The 18,360-nt window shown below is 41.7% G+C and overlaps 1 protein-coding gene across 9 annotated transcripts in view; it reads left to right on the top strand.

Moving 5' to 3' along the window:
* Window positions 1-18,360, top strand: part of ULK4 (unc-51 like kinase 4) — a 528,243-nt gene that overhangs the window by 191,142 nt on the left and 318,741 nt on the right. For all 9 annotated transcript variants that reach the window (XM_060402096.1, XM_060402095.1, XM_060402097.1 and 6 more), the window contains 2 exons: window positions 7,517-7,568; window positions 7,666-7,810. In XM_060402096.1, coding sequence (XP_060258079.1) covers window positions 7,517-7,568; window positions 7,666-7,810 — 197 coding nt within the window. The remainder of the gene's footprint in view (window positions 1-7,516; window positions 7,569-7,665; window positions 7,811-18,360) is intronic.

Here is an 18,360-nt window from a genome sequence, read left to right as displayed (position 1 = left end):
TCCCTGGATTGGGAAGATCCCCTGGAGAAGTGAATGGCTCCCCACTCCACTATTCTTGCCTGGAGAACTCCATGGACAGAGGAGCCTGGTGGGCTACAGTCCATGGGAATCACAAACATGACCGAGTGACTAACACTCTCACTTTCAACCTTGCCACTCTGGATGTTTGGAGATGGGCAGTTCCTTGTTGTGGAGGCTGTCTGGGCATTGAGAGATGTTGAGGAGCATCTCTGGCCTCTACATAGTAGATTTGGAGGCTCCCCTCAGTTGCAGCAATCAAAAAGGTCTCTCCACATTGCCAGATGCTTTCTGGGCATGTTTTTCCACAACTGGGAGTAGTCCATCTGCCGTTTACACATCTGCCTTATGTGTCTGTTTCTAGGCTATATGTTCTGTTTCATGAATCTCTTTGTCTAGCCCTTACCTTGTACCAGCTTATTTCTTCCTATCATAGTAAACCTGGAAACCATGTCTGCTTCATGCTTTTTGACATTTTTTGTTATTCTTTCCAAATACTTTATAGGATCAGTATGAGAAATTCACACAACCTCATTGGAATATTTATGTGTTTTATATTGGAATTATAGATTAATTTTGCGACAAGGAGATCATGATCTGAGCCACAGTTAGCTCCCAGTCTTGTTTTTGCTGACTATGTAGAGCTTCTCCATCTTCGGCCGCAAAGAATATAAACAGTCTGACTTCGGTATTGACCATCTGGTGATGTCCATGTGTAGAGTCTTCTCTTGTGTTGTTGGAAGAGGGTGTTTGCTATGACCAGTGTGATCTCTTGGCCAAACTCTATTAGCCTTTGCCCTGCTTCATTCTGTACTCCAAGGCCAAATTTGCCTATTACTCCAATATCTCTTGACTTCCTACTTTTGCATTCCAGTCGCCTGTGATGAAAAGGACATCTTTTTTGGGTGTTAGTTCTAGAAGGTCTTGTAGGTCTTTGTAGAACTGTTCAGCTTCTTCAGTATTACTGGTCAGGGAATAGACTTGAATTACTGTGATATTGAATGGTTTGCCTTGGAAACGAACAGAGATCATTCTGTCGTTTTTGAGATTGCATCCAAGTACTGCATTTCAGACTCTTGTTGACTGTGATGGCTATTCGATTTCTTCTAAGGGATTCCTGCCCACAGTAGTAGATATAATGGTCATCTGAGTTAAATTCACCCATTCCAGTCCATTTTATTTCACTGATTCCTAAAATGTCAATGTTGACTCTTGCCATCTCCTGTTTGACAACTTCCAATTTGCCCTGATTCATGGACCTAACATTCCAGGTTCCTATGCAATATTGTTCTTTATAGCATCAGACTTTACTTCCATCACCAGTCACATCCACAACTGTGTGTTGTTTGGTGGCTCAGATGGTAAAGCGTCTGCCTACAATGTGGGAGACCTGGGTTCAATCCCTGGGTCAGGAAGATCTCCTGGAGAAGGAAATGGCAACCCACTCCAGTATTCTTGCCTGGAAAATCCCATGGATGGAGGAGCTTGGTGGGTTATAGTCCATGGGGTCACAAAGAGTTGGACACGACTGAGTGACTTCACTTTCCTTTTCTTTGTTTTTTTCTGGAGTTATTTCTCCACTGATCTCCAGTAGCATATTCGGCACCTATCTACCTGGGGAGTTCATCTTTCAGTATCCTATCTTTTTGCCTTTTCATACTGTTCATGGGGTTCTCAAGGCAAGAATACTGAAGTGGTTTGCCAGGCCCTTCTCCAGTGGACCACATTTTGTCAGAACTCTCCACCATGACCCGTCTGTCTTGGGTAGCCATACACGGCATGGCTCATAGTTTCATTGAGTTAGACAAGCTCTATACAGTCAGCAAAAACAAGACCAGGAGCTGACTGTGGCTCAGATCCTGAACTCCTTATTGCAAAATTCAGGCTTAAATTGAAGAAAGTAGGGGAAACAACTAGACCATTCAGGTATGATCTAAATGAAACCCCTTACAATTATACAGTGGAAGTGACACATAGACTCAAGGGATTAGACCTGATAGAGCGCCTGAAGAGCTGTAGACAGACGTTCGTGATATTGTATAGGAGGCAGGGATCAAGACCATCTCCAAGAAAAACAAATGCAGAAAGGCAAAATGGTTGTCTGAGGAGGCCTTAACTGGGAAAAGAAGAGATGCTAAAAGCAAAGGAGAGAAGGAAAAATACACCCATTTGAATGCAGAGTTCCAAAGACTAGCAAAGAGAGATAAGAAAACCTTCCTCAGTGGTCAATGCAAAGAAATAGAGGAAAACAATAGAATAGGAAAGACTAGAGATCTCTTCAAGAAATTTTAGAGATATCAAGGGGACATTTCACGCAAAGATGGGCACAGTAAATGACAGAAATGGGATGGACCTAACAGAAGCAGGAGATAAGAGGTGGCAGGAATACACAGAAGAACTATACAGAAAAGATCTTCATGGCCCAGATAACCATGATGGTGTGATCACTCACCTAGAGCCAGACATCCTGGAATGAGAAGTCAAGTGGACCTTAGGAAGCATTACTATGAACAAAACTAGTGGAGGTGATGGAATTCCAGCTGAGCTATTTCAAATCCTAAAAGATGAGGCTGTTAAAGTGCTGTGCTCAATATGCTGCAAATTTGGAAAACTCAGCAGTGGCCACAGGACTGGAACAGGTCAGGATTCATTCCAATCCCAAATAATGGCAATGCCAAGGAATGTTCAAACTACCACACAATTGCACTCATCTCTCACGGCAGCAAAGTAACACTCAAAATTCTCCAAGCCAAGCTTCAATAGTATGTGAACCGTGAACGTCCATATGTTCAAGCTGGTTTTAGAAAAGACAGAGGAACCAGAAATCAAATTGCCATTGGATCTGTTGGATTATAGAAAAAGCAAGAAAAACGTCTACTTCTGCTTTATTGACTATACCAAAGCCTTGGACTGTGTAGATGACAACAAACTGTGAAAAATTGTTCAAGAGATGGGAATACCAGATCATTTGACCTGCCTCCTGAGAAATCTGTTTGTGGGTCAAGAAGCAACAATTAGAACTGGACATGGAACAATAGACTGGTTCCGAATTGGGAAAGGAGTATGTTAGGGCTATATATTGTCACCCCAGTTGTTTAACTTATATGCAGAGTACATCTTGAGAAATGCTGTGCTGTATGAAGCACAAGCTGGAATCAAGATTGCCGGGAGAAATATCAATAACCTCATATGTGCAGATGACACCATCCTTATGGCAGAAAGTGAAGAAGAACTAAAGAGCCTCTTGATGAAAGTGAAAGAGGAGAGTGAAAAAGCTGGCTTGAAACTCAGCATTCAAAAAATGAAGATCATGTCATCTGGTCCTATCACTTCATGGCAAATAGTGGACAAACGATGGAAAGAGTGAGGGACTTTAGTTTTTGGGGCTCAAAAATCACTGCAGATGGTGACTGCAGCCATGAAATTAAAAGACAATTGTTCCTTGGAAGAAAAGCTATGACCAATGTAGATAGCATATTAAAAAGCAGAGACATTACTTGGCCAACAAAGGTCCATCTAGTCAGAGCTATGGTTTTTCCAGTAGTCATGTATGGATGTGAGAGTTGGACCATAAAGAAAGCTGAGCACCGAAGAATTGATGCTTTTGAACTCTGGTGTTGGTGAAGACTCTCAAGAGTCCCTTGGACTGCAGAGAGATCCAACCAGTCATTCCTAAAGGAAATCAATCCTGAATATTCACTGGAAGGACTGATGCTGAAGCTGAAACTCCAGTATTTTGGCTACCTGATGTGAAGAAGTGACTCATCGGAAGAGACCCTAACGCTGGAAAAGATTGAAGGTGGGAGGAGAAGGGGATGATAGAGGACGAGGTGGTTGGATGGCATCACTGACTTGATGGGCATGAGTTTGAGGAAGCTCCAGGAGTTGGTAATAGACAGGGAAGCCTGGCTTGCTGCTATCCACGGGGTCGCAAAGAATAGGACTTGACTGAGATACTGAACTGATGGATTAATTTGCACAGTTGACTGCTTTTAGGCTTCTTATCAATGACTGTATTTTTACCTTCATTTATTTTTTTTTCTAACATATAGGTGGGTGTCTGACCCATGTCATTTTCCTTTTTTCTAAGAAACTTAACATTTCTTACAAGGCAAGTCTACTGGCAAAACATTTCTTCAGTTACTGTTTGTGTGAGAAATTCTTTATTTTTCCTTTTATTCCCGAGGGATAATTTCAGTCAGAATTCTAGGTTGGTGTTGTTTTTTCCTTCTCAACACTATAGATATTTCATTCCAGCCTGATATATCAGATAAAATGACCTGAGATCAATGAGCTGGCTGTTAGTATGAACTTTATGTTTCTTTGGCTAGGAGCCAGGCTGTGTTTACTGTTTGCTGTAACTGTAGGTTTCAGAGCCTAAAATTACGTGTAACATCCTTGTTTTGTCTATCCTGTCGTCTTTGGGTTTCCCTAACAGTGCCTTCTGGAATAAAGCCTTTGCAGCTCTCTCAGTTGTAATCCTGGGTTATCACACAGGAGCCCTGTTGATGCTGTGGTGTGGTGTGACGGAGTGGGTAGAGATCCATAGCCCCTCGGTTTAGGTCACATTCCTTTTCTGAGCCTGTGAGCCTGGGCTGTGACCCTCACACATACTTCTCAGCACCCCCACCCCCATACCCCCGTTGGTGAGATGGGAAGGCTTGCAGGGTGTTAGAATTGGATATTTTCCCCCCTAGCTCAGGGTTTGGTAAAACCTGAGTAGGTTCAGCTTTTGGTAGAATAGTCCCTTGAGCCCATCCTTTGTTAAGGAGAAAAGAATGCTCTAAACATATGTCAGAATGGTTAGTTTTTCCTTTCCTCTGCCAGAAACATGAGACTTCTCTGATCTTCAATCTGAGAATCTGGTGGGGCTCTGGGAGGTAAAACTTTTGGGAGGTGGGTGGCTGCACTAAGGCTGGGCCTCCAGGAGGTTTTATCATCTCAGACTCCAACTCTAGTCAATTACTGTTTAAGTTTTTGTACCAGTTGCTGGCTCCAGTGGCAGTTTCTGCTCCTGTTAAGCTACGATTTTCTGCCTTTGCCTTTGTCTTCAGTTCTAGTGGACAGTTGGTTTTCTTTGTGACTTTAATTCTCTGATTTATCTGAGATGAGTTGTTGATTTTCAGTTTGTTTAGCTCTTTTCTTCTTGTGAGCATGATTATAATAGCTTTCCAGCTTTTTTTTTTTTTAAACCAGTTAAATTTTATATATATGTGTGTATTTGTATTTGGTAAAAGTCATGATATCATAGACCCTTAGAATTTTATCATTGTTGTAAATGGTGTCTTTCTAAAATTATGTTGTTTGATTGGTTGTTGTAGAGACATTGGGAAGAGAATTGATTTTTGGCTGTTCATCTTCTAATAGTTTTGCTTTTTGGACCATACTTAATCGTCAAACCTATAGAGTTGGACATGTAGATAATTTTAGTCCCACTCCTGTCTTAATGTGCTCTCTTAAACCTTCAAGATGGGTGTTGAGCATGTTGACAGGGGTTGATGATGAGATGTATTTCTCTTCTTTACATAGTTTTTGCTTTTGACATAACTGGGAGTTTAGAGTTTTCAAAATTCCTTTGTGAAATTTGAGGTGTATGCTTTAAGCGATGCGACATCACTCAATGAAAAAGGGTAAAAAAAAAAACCCAAAACCAAATGCCCTAGTCCTTACGGTTCTTGTACAACTGTCTAGATATATTGTCATGTGTAAATTTATTTTGTGAAGTTGCGTAGAACAGGGTGATACTGATGGGCCACTACCCATGTGTGGAGATCCTGGCCTGTGTAGGGCATTCTTTCACTGGTTTGGACAACAGGAGGGTGGTTTTGGGCTGTGGCCACTTCTGCCTTTTGTCTGTGGTGAGAACGAATACGTATCTTAGGATCAGGAATCAATGCAGGTGTAAACGATAGGAGTTTTATTTATTGTCACCAAAATAGTTCACCAGGTGAGACCGTTGTTTTGAGAATTAGACAGTGGGAGTGATTTGTCCTTTCTTCATCATCTGTTTTCATCCCACGGGTAAATTGTTATTGTGGAGTCGATTTCAAACCATATTTGATAGTGCTCTGATATAACAAGAAAATCATAGAGGTGGTATGTGTAATGGATTCAGATCTTTGGAATCTGCATCTCAAAACCACCAAGATTAACTTGTCAGAGCACTTTGATGTATTTGTGAAAACATGAGGATTATGTATCTCCTTTTTTCCCAACATTTTGATGATTGTTTAAACTTGATTAATGATCACCAACTTAAATGTATATTAATTTGACAGTTCAATGTCAATGCATGCCAGGCAGATTTTGTATTACATACTAACGTTCCTTTCATCAACTCTGAAGGTTTTGATAAACTACTGTCTTGATGATCACAGTGTTATCTTGACCTGAAGACTTTTCCAGGTTGAAATGAGCTTGGTTGTTAATTAAGTGTCATGCAGAGTTTAGATGCTGGGCAAATTTAGCTGTTGATGTTTTTCACCCCTCTGACTAGTGATTTGTCAGTGAAAAATGGCGTGGGTAGTGGTTGATATTGTAACAGGGGCAGGGCAGGTTTGACGGACACTTAGCATGTGAGCATGTGACCCTGGGGGGTGGGCAAGGACTGTGGCTAGAGGCCCACTTTGCCTATGGTCAGCGGGGCAGTGGTCCTCGTGGCAGAAAGTGCAGTGAGAGGTGGGTCGTGGCCTTCTTTCCCAGGACCTCCAGGCCCTCAGGCTAGTGGGTGAGGTGGGGGCCCGGGGACAAGCAGGGGGCTGTGCCCTGCAGGCTCCAGAGCTCTTGCCAGGCCCTCCACTGGCCAGCCCTAGGCTTTGAGGAGATGCAGACCTCTCCCCCATCCCCACCTCCATGACCTAAAGGTGACGGTGGTCATCTTGGATGTTGGTCCACAAAACCATGCCCCTGTTAGGGCAGCCTGAGGGCCACAGGCTGCTGGGCGCCTGGCTCCCTCAGTGATGACAGCTGGGCAGAGTGTGGAGACCTGGCCCTGAAGATGCTGCCAGCTGAGATCCACCTCCTCAGCTGGACAGGGCACTGGTGGGAGGACCAGGCTGGGGGCTGTGCCAGCATTCAGGGGGACTGATCTGCAGGGGGCCCCTTCCTCTTAGCCAGGCCTGGGCCTCAGAGGGTGAAAGTTGAGCCTGGTGACCTTGTCCCTTCTTATCAGAACAGAGAATAACATTTGGCGAAGGTTTATGGGAACATTGTAAACAGCTACAAGAACACAGGATCTGACACCTAGAAGTCTGCAACAGCTAACCACGCCCCTCCCTCACCTTTCCGATGAAAGGCTTTAGCTGAAAGCTTTCAGGGAGTTTGGGGTTTTTAGGGTATGAACCACTCATCCCCTTGCAGGGCCCTGCACTAAACCTTTCTCTGCTCCAAACTCCGACCTTCGAGTGTTGTTTGACCCCGCTGTGCATCGGGCACACAGACAGTATTAGTTTTTTGTTTGTTGGGATTTGAACGGAGTCTTTTACGTCTTGTTTTTTAGGTGGTTGATTATATCCTGCCCCCCTTGGTGTCATTGGTTCAGAGCCAGAATGGTAAGTGTGACCACATCAACAAGCACCAGCAGGTACACGTTCTGTTTTCCTTCCGACTCCATGTGGTCACGTTCTTGGCATCTCTCTGTCTTTCCAGTGGAGTGGAGACTCTTCAGCTTGCGGCTACTCTCAGAAACCACATCCCTGCTTGTGAACCAGGAGCCTGATGAAGGCAAGGAGGTGGTGAATGTCGACTCTGACAACAATCTTCTGGCTCTAATCAGAGATGGCTTACTTCCCCAGTAAGCTTCACATGCTGCACTCAGGCAGGGAAGGGTGGGGTGCCCAGGATGCCGCCACCAGACCAGGTCCAGTGATGGGCCTGGGGTCTCAGGGAGGGTCCTGATATTTCTGTGTGTGTGCTCAGGCACTCACTGTCGGAGGTCTAGAAAGAGAGGCAGTAACTACTACACTGCTTGGGGCCCAGGAGAGTCTCAGTCCATCTTCAGAAACATCCATTCAGAGCTTTATCTGTTTTTTTATGAGGCATGTGACTGAACTTTTGCATATTCAAAGGTGTTTGTGGCCAGAAGGATAAGGTTTATTATTCAAGGTCAGCATGATGAGACTTCTGAACTTGAAACTGGGACTTTTCCTGGACCTTACTCAGAAATAATGGAGAAGGAAGGACATCTTCCTTCACTCCTCGCCAAACTCTTGCAGTGGAAATTGTTTAACTAAAAATAATATATTTGGGGCAGCTGAATTGGGGAATAGTACCAGAACAGTTAATGAGTATTAATTAACAGAAGGGATGTATTCTTTCCTTTTACTCCATTGCTTATGTAGCAGACACATGATGTGATAACTGCTGAGAGTGCCCAGTGCAAATATGTTAAGCTCTAAAATGACATAATTCAAGCAACTCTGCAAATTTTATCAAACAAAAGAAATTGAAATTAAATAAGTGCATGCCATATATCACTGTTAAATATTTTTTTTCCAAAATTAACTGTTGGAAGGTGTGTCAGGCATTGATGAGCACGCCTGATCCTGCTTTCTCAGGGCCTAGGCTGCGGTCTGAGTCAGGCCAGCAAGTTTCCAAGGATGGCAGTTGCACCAGCTGCTCCCTGATATTTGTTAAACCGCTCAAGATCTTTCTCATTTAAAAAAAGACATTTTTTTTTCATGATATAGAAATGAGATCTAATTATATTCTAAAGAGCTCAACCACTGCTTGTTGACTCAGGAAGATACATTTTACGAAATGTGTAGCCAGTGTGTGACAACCCTACTCCCTCTGAGAGAGCCTGTCTTGACTCTTGGGAGCTTGACCCCTGATGGCTTGATGTATGAGGCCAGCCCCTTGGTTCTTGCTGCTCCCCATGCTTCTGCAGTTAGGTTCAGGGAGAGCCCTGGTAACATACAATAAGAATACTTTTGATACCCCCATGTAAGAAAATGATTATATGAAAAAAAATTAAACTTTCTTATTGGTGCTTTTTCAGTGATAAACTATCAATGAATATATTTTTGGTTGCATTTGTTATGTATGCATATGTGCATATATGGTTTGTACTTAATGTGGATGATTATAAGATTCAAATCTTTTAAAAAAAAAATGATGGATTGCTTGCCATGCATTGTGGGATCTTAGTTCACTGCTGCTGCTGCTGCTAAGTCGCTTCAGTCGTGTCTGACTCTGTGCGACCCCATAGAAGGCAGCCCACGAGGCTCCCCCGTCTCTGGGATTCTCCAGGCAAGAATACTGGAGTGGGTTGCCATTTCCTTCTCCAATGCATAAAGTGAAAAGTCAAAGTGAAGTCGTTCAGTCGTGTCCAACTCTTAGCGACCTCATGGACTGCAGCCCACCAGGCTCCTCCGTCCATGGGATTTTCCAGGCAAGAGTACTGAGCAGGGATCAAATCCATGACCCCCTGTGTTGGAAGCATGGAGTCTTAACCACTGGACTGCCAGAGAAGTCCAAAGATTCAGATTTGTCTCATGGAACTGATAAATGCTTTCACTGCCATCTTACATTTCCGAACTACTTACATACAACCATATGTATCTTTCTGACAACTAAGTGCTTCAGTGTAGTTTTGTACAAAATATGTGTTTTTAAAAAATGTTATGTATGTATTTACTTTTGGTTGCTTTGGGTCTTTGTTGCTGTGCGTGGGCTCTCCTTAGTTGCCGCTTGCCGGCTGTAGGGCACGTGGGGTCAGTATTGTGGCACACAGGCTTTGTTGCCCCGAGGCATGTGGGATATTCCCAGATTTGGGATTAAACCTGTGTCTACTGCAGGGGCAAGCGGATCCTTAACCACTGGACCCCCAGGGCAGTCCCAAGGATTTTAAAAGATATACATTGATTGTCTGTTACCTGACAACTTGTACTGAAATTGTACTAAGCATTTTCCAGGACCTGAGATGTCCCCCAAGTATTTCCCCCAATAAAACTTCTTGGCTTCATGTTAGTTTGTTAACACCTATGCATATTTATCTAATTTCATTTCTACAGTCTGCCCACTTTTGGAACAGTTTTTAGTGTAGAAAGTATTGATTGTATAACTTAGTGCTCGTATTTTATTCATCTGAGCTGTAATGAATAATATGTATTTCCTTTCATGTGCATCTGTACCTTTTCCAGAGGTGAGAAATTAAAGAGGAAAACACACATGTCAATCACATGGCAATTCAAGAACAAATGTAACGTAGATGAGCTCAGGTCTTTGTTCAGCAATTTGAAACGTACTTTGGATAATGGTGTGGGCTTTACTGGGATGTAGTGTAGAAGGTTTTCAAAGCTTGTGGACTGATTCTGCTGTGGAGCACAGGTCTTGGCTCTGCATTTCATTCTCTAAGCCTCAGTTTCCTCATCTATAAAAGGAGGATAATAGTATCTAATTCAGAAGATTCAAAAATGAGGGTTAGATGGGATGCTTCTCTTAGGCACTTAGTGCAGTATGTGGGACATAATACACTCTAGACAAATATGGAGCTCCCCGACTCTTACTATTAGGAAGATTATTATACTCTCTCATATTAAACTCTAAAAGGAAGATTGTGATATGTACGGTGGGTGTTAGTCACTCAGTTGTGTCCGACTCTTTGTGACTCCATGGACTATAGCCCACCAGGCTCCTCTGTCCAGGGAATTCTCCAGCAAGAATACTGTAATGGGTTTCCATTTCCCTCTCCAGTGGTACAGTAAGAGTACATATTTCATAGTAGTGGCCATTAAATAGTTAATAATAATTGTGCCCACTTGTCATATATAGTAAGGGCTCAATAAGTAATCTGTACAAATTTTAAAAACTGAAATATAAGTGATGCATTCATTTAACTTACATAATGGAAAACTAGAAACCTTAACAAGGTTTGGTTTCTGAAGATAGCTCTTGGTAATTGTAAGTTTAGAAATGCTCATAATGGTATGTACATATGATGGCTTAAGAATAATGAAGTTTCTAGAGTTTATAGGAGCTATATAGCACCTGCTTCAGTGTGCAAATAGACATATTAATGTTGATCCTTTTAATTTTGTTAAAGTTTTAATTATCTTTGATTGTAAACAGTACTTTAGATAAAGCCACAGTGACAATCTTTTCAGTCTTTTCACCTGAAAATGTTGTATTAGTTAGGACAGTTTTATTTGCAAACAGTAATACTTAACTCAGACTAACTTGCTAAGTAATTATTTTCTTACATAACTAAGAAGTCAGACTTGTGCTGGTGTCAAATATAGCTGAGTTCAGGGGTTTCAATTATGTCCACAGTACTGTGTGGACGTGTCCCCCTCACCGTCTCTACTCTGCCTGCGTCTGTGCGGCTTTGTTCTCAGAGAGGCTCTTTCTGCTCGGTTAAGTGGCCCGTGGGTGATGATCCTAGGGGAAGAGTGGATGTCTTCTTCTAAGAGCTGTTGTAAAATTTTCAGGAAGCACAGTAATTTAATCTTGTTAAGTACCATGTAATACCTGTGTTCCAGGTGCTTCTGAGAATTGTGGTATGATTAGAGTGAAAACTCAGTTGTAAGAATAAATACCATATTAAAATAAATATTAGTTATGATTCTCAGAGAAACGGAAGGAATAGGATGTATGTGAGTGTGTGTGTGTGTGTGTGTGTATATATATATATATATAGAGAGAGAGAGAGAGCGCGCGCGAGAACACAAAAGGGCTTTGTTATAAGAAATTGGCTCACTTGATTATGGAGGCCAAGAAGTCCTGAGATTGGCAGGCTGTAAACGAGGACCCAGGCGAACCAATGGTATAGTTCCAGTTTAAGTCTGCAGGCCTGAGAACCAGGAGAGCTGAAAGTGTAAGTGCCAGTCTGGAAGCTGACAGGCTGGAGACTCAGGAAGCGTCAGTGTCTCCATTTAAGTTCAGAAACAGTAGAAGACCCCATGTCCCAGAGCAGGGAAGCGGGGCAGGGGGCGTTCCTTCTGATTCAGTCTTTTTGTTCTCTTTCGGCCGATGAGACGAGGCCCACCCACATCAGGGAGGGTCATCTGTGTTACTCAGTCTGTTGAGGTAATCTCATCTTGAAATACTCTCACTGATGCGCTGAGAATAATTGGTGATGCATCAGTAATGAAACCATCATAGATATCATGAGTAAATCACTTACTGTGTGAGCTGTAAATATCAGAAAACTGTCACCTCTTGTTACTGTCCATGCTTTGCTTTCTAGAAAGATGAACTTTGGTTTCTTTATTTCTTTTTTTTAAAGTCACTTCATCACACTGATTTTATTTTTTTTTAATGATCTCAGCCCTTTTTCTAACAGATTTATTTGTTTATTTTTGGCTGTATGAGGCCTTTGTTCCTGCATGCGTGCTTTCTCTAGTTGTAGGGAGTGGGGGTTACTCTCTAGCTGCAATGAGCAGGCTTCTCATCGCTGTGGCTTCTCTTGTGGCGCACAGGCTCAGTTGTCACGTGGCACGTGGGGTCTTCCCAAAGCAGCGGTCGAACCTGTGTCCCCCGCATTGACAGGCAGACTCTCAACCACTCGGCCACCAGGGAAGTCCTGAACTTTGGTTTGAAGTGTTTGTTTAGTGCCTTTTGTATATGGAAGATTATATAATATGACTTATAGAGAGTTGGTATTTGAGTTAGACTTTGAAACCTGAGAATGATTAGATAGAAGAGGAGTGGATACCCTAGGCTGGAATGGAGGCAAGCCCAGGCCTGGAAGAGGCAGAGCAGTGGGCAGTAAGCAGACCAGGGATTGAACCCGAGTCTCCTGTGTGTCTTGCATTGGCGGGTAGGTTGTTTACCACTGTGCTGGGAAGCCCCTCACATAAGTATACATTAAATAAATATGGAAGCCACCTTTCTTAAACTGTGGGTGTGCACATGTTTATAAACGTGCTCTGGAACATGTGTTCTTCCTGGAATATTCTGTGTGCTTTTGATTTTTACCCGTTTAACTTTTTTAAGCTTAGGATTTCTCAACATTATATGCCACAATGACACTACTTCCTACAGCTTATCTGTTAACATGGCCCAGAACACTGGATTCCTTTGATCACAGTCTAAATAGTATTCTGTTATGGACATTTCCATGTCAGGAGCAAGAAAGGGATGTTTCCATCACAACTTAAATTTTGTATATAAGTATTAACTAACAATACAAGAAAATTAAACTCTAAACATTCTATTAGCTTTTCTATCGATAAATAACATGTTAATGGTATCCCTCGTAGCTCAGTCGATAAAGAATCTGCCTGCAATGCAGGAGGCCTGGGTTCAATTCCTGGGTTGGAAAGATCCCAGCCACTATAATTCAGGACTTCCCTGCTGGCTCAGACAAGTAAAGAACCTGCCGACCTGTGCAGGAGACTCAGGTTCGATCCCAGGGTTGGGAAGATCCCCTGGAGAAGGAAAAGGCAACCTACTCCAGTGTTCTTGCCTGGGAAATTTCATGGACAGAGGAGCCTGGCAGGCTATAGTCCATGGGGTCACAAAGAGTTGGACACAACTGAGTGAGTAACACACACAGTACAATACTGGGCTTAGTCCTTGTCTGAAGACTCCAGGAAAATTCTGCCTCCGGGCTCGTTCAGGCTACTGGCAGGATTGTTTCTTGTGGTCTGTATTAGTTTTTCAGGGCTGCTGTAACAGATTACCATACAGAGACCGGCTTAAAACAACAGGACTGTTCTCTTCCATGATTTAGGAGGCCAGAGGTCTGCCATCAAAGTGTCAGCAGGGTTCTTTCTTTTAGGGAGACTCTGAGGGAGAATTGAGCTATGGGCATTGTGGGTTTACGGCAGTATCCCTCCAGTCTGTCTGTATTCATGTGGCCTTCTCGCCTCCCAGCTTCACATTTTCCTCTGCCTCTCTCTCGTAAGGACGTCAGTCATTATATTTAGGGCCTGAGCCTGGTGGGCTGCCGTCTCTGGTTGCACAGAGTCGGACACGACTGAAGCGACTTAGCAGCAGCAGCAGCAGTACCCTCCATTCAGGCCCATCTTACCTGGAAATCCTCAACTACATCTGCAAAGACCCAAATAAGGTCACCTTCACAGGGTTAGGGGTCAGGACTTGAACATATCTTCTGGGGGCCATTATTTATACAGCTGTACACAGTTGCAGGGCCAAAGCACCTATTTCTCTGCCACCTCCTGGTATTTTAGTTGCCCAGAACTCCTTTCACGTGGCCCCTCCATCTTCGAATCAGCAGCAGTTTGTCAAATCCCTTCATGCTTGCCATTTCCCTGACTTCCTCCTTGGCCACCAGCTGGAGAAAACTCTCTGCTTATTGAGCTTGGTAATGTCAGTCATTGGCAGTCTGGATCTTGTGATTAGAATATATTTGTACTCAGGTCTCCGTCCTGCCGTTGACTTGGTGTGTATACCCTTACTTCCTCCTCCCTCCCACCTCTTCTCTCCATTTCCCCCCTTTTTTCAAGACAGTTGGAATGCCAACTGTTACCTGTATGATTAATGGGAAAAAGTTTTTTTTTTCCTCTGAGAAGAAAGATAAACCACATATACTTAGAAAATTGGCATGATTTTTTTTCAGCAGAGACAAGATTTAATTTTGAAGGTTGTTGCAGAAGAAAAAGAGGCAATATTTAATGGAGCTTAAGCCCAGACTGACCTTATTAATTAAAATCATTACTGCTCAGAAGTTTTATATCAAAGTTCTTATCGGTGAAATCTTAACACTGAAAGTAGTCTTCTGACTGAAAATTTTTGTCTGTCGCTTGTTACATAAGGGGAGGGCATTGCTGTGTAAATGGGACTACGTCATTCGTTCAGGGAATACATCATTACTCTTCTTAGGGAAGAGGAAATTCTAATATTCATACAAACATAAATAGTGTAATTTGAACTCCCTTGTGTGATCATTCATAGGAGGTTTAAAACCCTTCCTTCTCTTCTCTCTCTTTCTTTCTTAATTCATTCAATAAATGATATCAAGAGACGTCTGTGTCAGCCACTCAGGATATTATGGTGAGAAAGACTGAATCCCTGCCTCCTGGTGCCCTTACGGTCTAGTGGGTGAGACTAAACAAATGAACACGTAAGGTGATTTCAGTTCGTTGTGGGCGCTGTGAAGAAAAACCAGAATGGTGTAAGTAGATGGAGAATGACACCTGCCGTATCAACAAAGGGCAGTGTGGCCACCAAGCTGTCAGCTACTGCAGCCTCCCCAGACTCTGTACCCTGGGGGGATTCAGGGTGCAGGAAAGAATAGGTCCTTGATAGCTAAGGTGTGTTTCAAAGGGATAATTTCAGTAATCCCAGACTCTTGCATCTTCCCATACAGAGAAAAGTGCTAGATTCATTAACGTGAGATGTCTAGTTTTTCTTTAATTAACGGTAATCCTTTGTTCCAACTGTCTACCTATTTTTTGTTGTGAAAGTGCCTATATATCATGGCTCCTCTCTTTCCTCTCTGTGCAGTCCCTCAGAGCTATCTGAGTCCCCAGCAAGTCTGCCAAATAAAAGGTGTCTCAAGTTTTAGTTTATGCTTTTTTTTTTCACCTCAGTTGACGAGGGGAATGGAGGGAGAGCTTATTTTATTTAGGTAGCATATCAAGGAAGGGCTTTATGCCAGGTAGAAAGCCATGGGGGAAAATGTGCTATGAAATTTGCCTTTGGTAGATTGGAACCACTTTGCCAACACGTTTTTGTTCTATTTTCATATTTTCTTTTAGCTTTGAGTGTTTTGTATGGAAAGGAGATCATGCTGATGTAAATGTGTTGACAGTGTTTTTTTGACAGTAGAACATTCAGCCTTTCTCTCCTGGGGAAAGTGAGTACTGTCTGTGTTTTTTTTTTTTTTTTTTTTTACTTCTGTTTTCTAATTCTCTTGTGACCTGTACAATCATCAGGGCTATAATGACTTCATCAATTATTAAGACTTTGTTTTTCAGAATTTCAGAAAGGACTGTATCCTTGACAACGTAGAATTGTATTTCCTTTTAGAAATATGAATTTATAAGTGGGTTTTGTTGTGGCAACACACTGTAGAGTTTGTCTCTGAAATAATATCCAGCAAAGTCTTGAATTTCACTACCAAATTTCTGTGTTGGTGACTCAAAAGACATCCAGATGGTTCTCTGTGTTGCATCTTTGTCTTCCTTAACTACTTATTCTGTGTTAAAATAGGCATGAACTTGACCATCTTTGATGGGAATCAGAGTATTTAGGAGTATTTCATTTTCAGCCTTTCCTTAGATAAGCTTTTTTTTTTTTTTTTGCAGATAATATTTAAATATTTTTGTACCAGATGAAAGTTCTACTTTTTTCCTTCTACTTAAATTCTTTTATGTTTCTGAGTGTTAACCTAAGTCAGTGCATTTAGGTACATAGGTACAGTGATTTTTTTTCCTCCCTGGGGGAACCACCTGTGAGAATCTAAATTGGGATAATTTGAGGAGTAAGGATAAATACTCTTTCATTCCTCTGAATCAGAATAATTCTAGTGCTCCAGTTTTTTCACATAGTATTTTGTAAACCTTGAGTATTACTTTATTGAAGTCATTTTTAGTTTTTTTTGGAGCCTTTTGGGCCTTTATAATTAAAATTTGTTGTTGATTTTATCCAAGAAGCCAGACATTAGGGCTTACTATCTGAAATTATATTTAATACTTATTTTGAAGTCTTACCTTTCTCTCACTTAAAAAAAAAATATATATATATATATAAATATATATATGTATCTTCCCACCATTTGTTTCTTTCTCCATCCACTTATATGTCCAGGTTACTGCTGATACACTTGAGTATCTATGCATTCATACAAGACAAGAGAGTATTGCATAGAACTCAGGTCACGTAAAAACACAAGACTGGAAAGTCTTAGGATATAAACGTCAGTTCATAAAATTTTTTGACTCAGTTCATAAAATTTTGGAGTTGACTCAGGATATCACCTAGTACAAAATTTGGAAGCGCCTGTACAGAAAATGCCAAGAAGAGTTGGTTATCTACCCCTTTCTCACAGCAATCCAGAGTAAGTACCCAGCCTTCTCTCAGGGTAGATTTCAGCTCCATGTTTTGATGTTTGACAGTCTTCTTTTTATCTAATCCTACACATCTCTTTCCTTTAAGCTGTTTAAGCCTGGAATTCACCCTGCATTGTTACAAATGCATTTTAACATACTGCCTTCCTCATAGCTTTCCCTTGCTCAGAGACCTTGAAACCTTCAGAATGAAGAAAATAATATTAACAGTTCTTACCCAGCCATTCAAGATTCTCAGTGATTTGCCTCTTGCCTTCCATTTTATGTTAACATCTGCCCCCTCTACTAATGGTTTCTTCATTTCTAATGAGATTTACTTAGTACTTTCTGAAATTTCCTCCTTGCAGCCTGTCTCTTCCTCCAGACATGATACTGTGAATATCTGAGGAGAAGGAAATGGCAGTATTCTTGCCTGGAGAATCCCATAGACAGAGGAGCCTGGTGGGCTACAGTCCATGGGGTCGCAAGAGTCGGACATGACTTAGTGCACTGTCTCTGTGTCACATACTTATTTAACGCTAATTTATTGAATGTCTACACCTACATTTATAAATGTTTTGAAATCACTGAACAGTTTCTGGTTAGTAAGTATCTAGGAGGTCCCCAGTGTTCCACTGTTACATTTACTGCAAGGCCATTTTCAGGGCTACATCTTTGGGTGCATGGTGATTTCTTTTTGTTGAATCTCCAGAGGTGGAACCACTGTGTTAAAAATTACATTCATCATGTTTGGGCAGTTTTTTCCAAAGATAGCAAACGGTGTATACGACCAGTTTCCCTTTACGAAACTGCCTGTTTTTCTGTGCTCTTCCTAGCTTCAGCTTGCATTCCTTCTGATATTCGTGATGTTGGCCATTTATGTTCCTCTTAGGTGGATTTCTTCCTCCCCTCCACCACTGTGGGATTGTTGTTATTGGTTTGCAAATAGCTCGTTATATATAAAGACAGTATAAAATATATAAAATTCTGTAAATAAACTTTGCCTACTTGATTTGTTTATGGTGATTTTGTCATTGAGAAATACTTACTACTTTAAAACTTGAAAGCTGTGAAATTTGGGGGTTCACTTCTCATTTGTTGTCATGCTGTGGAGGCCTTCTCACTCATGAATATGTGAATGTTTACTCATTTTAGTACTTCAACAAACTTAAACATTTTTTTCCTTGAATTTTTAATTTATTGATGATATATTTTCATAAGATACGGCCTGACTGTTCTGTCTTCCTTTCTGTGATGACTCTTTCTTGTCCAGTGTTGGATCACCTTTCTTTCCTTTTAATTTGTGTCTATTCTTGATCCCACCCTACTAGAACTTAACAGTTCTGGTGGCTTTGTAAAGTGCTTCAGCTTTTCATTTAGCAGGCTC

This window comes from Ovis aries, chromosome 19 (genome assembly GCF_016772045.2).
Source record: "Ovis aries strain OAR_USU_Benz2616 breed Rambouillet chromosome 19, ARS-UI_Ramb_v3.0, whole genome shotgun sequence".
Classification (NCBI taxonomy): Eukaryota; Metazoa; Chordata; class Mammalia; order Artiodactyla; family Bovidae; genus Ovis; species Ovis aries.
The sequence above is the reverse complement of the archived record's forward strand: the minus strand, read 5'-3'. Positions and strand labels throughout refer to the sequence as shown.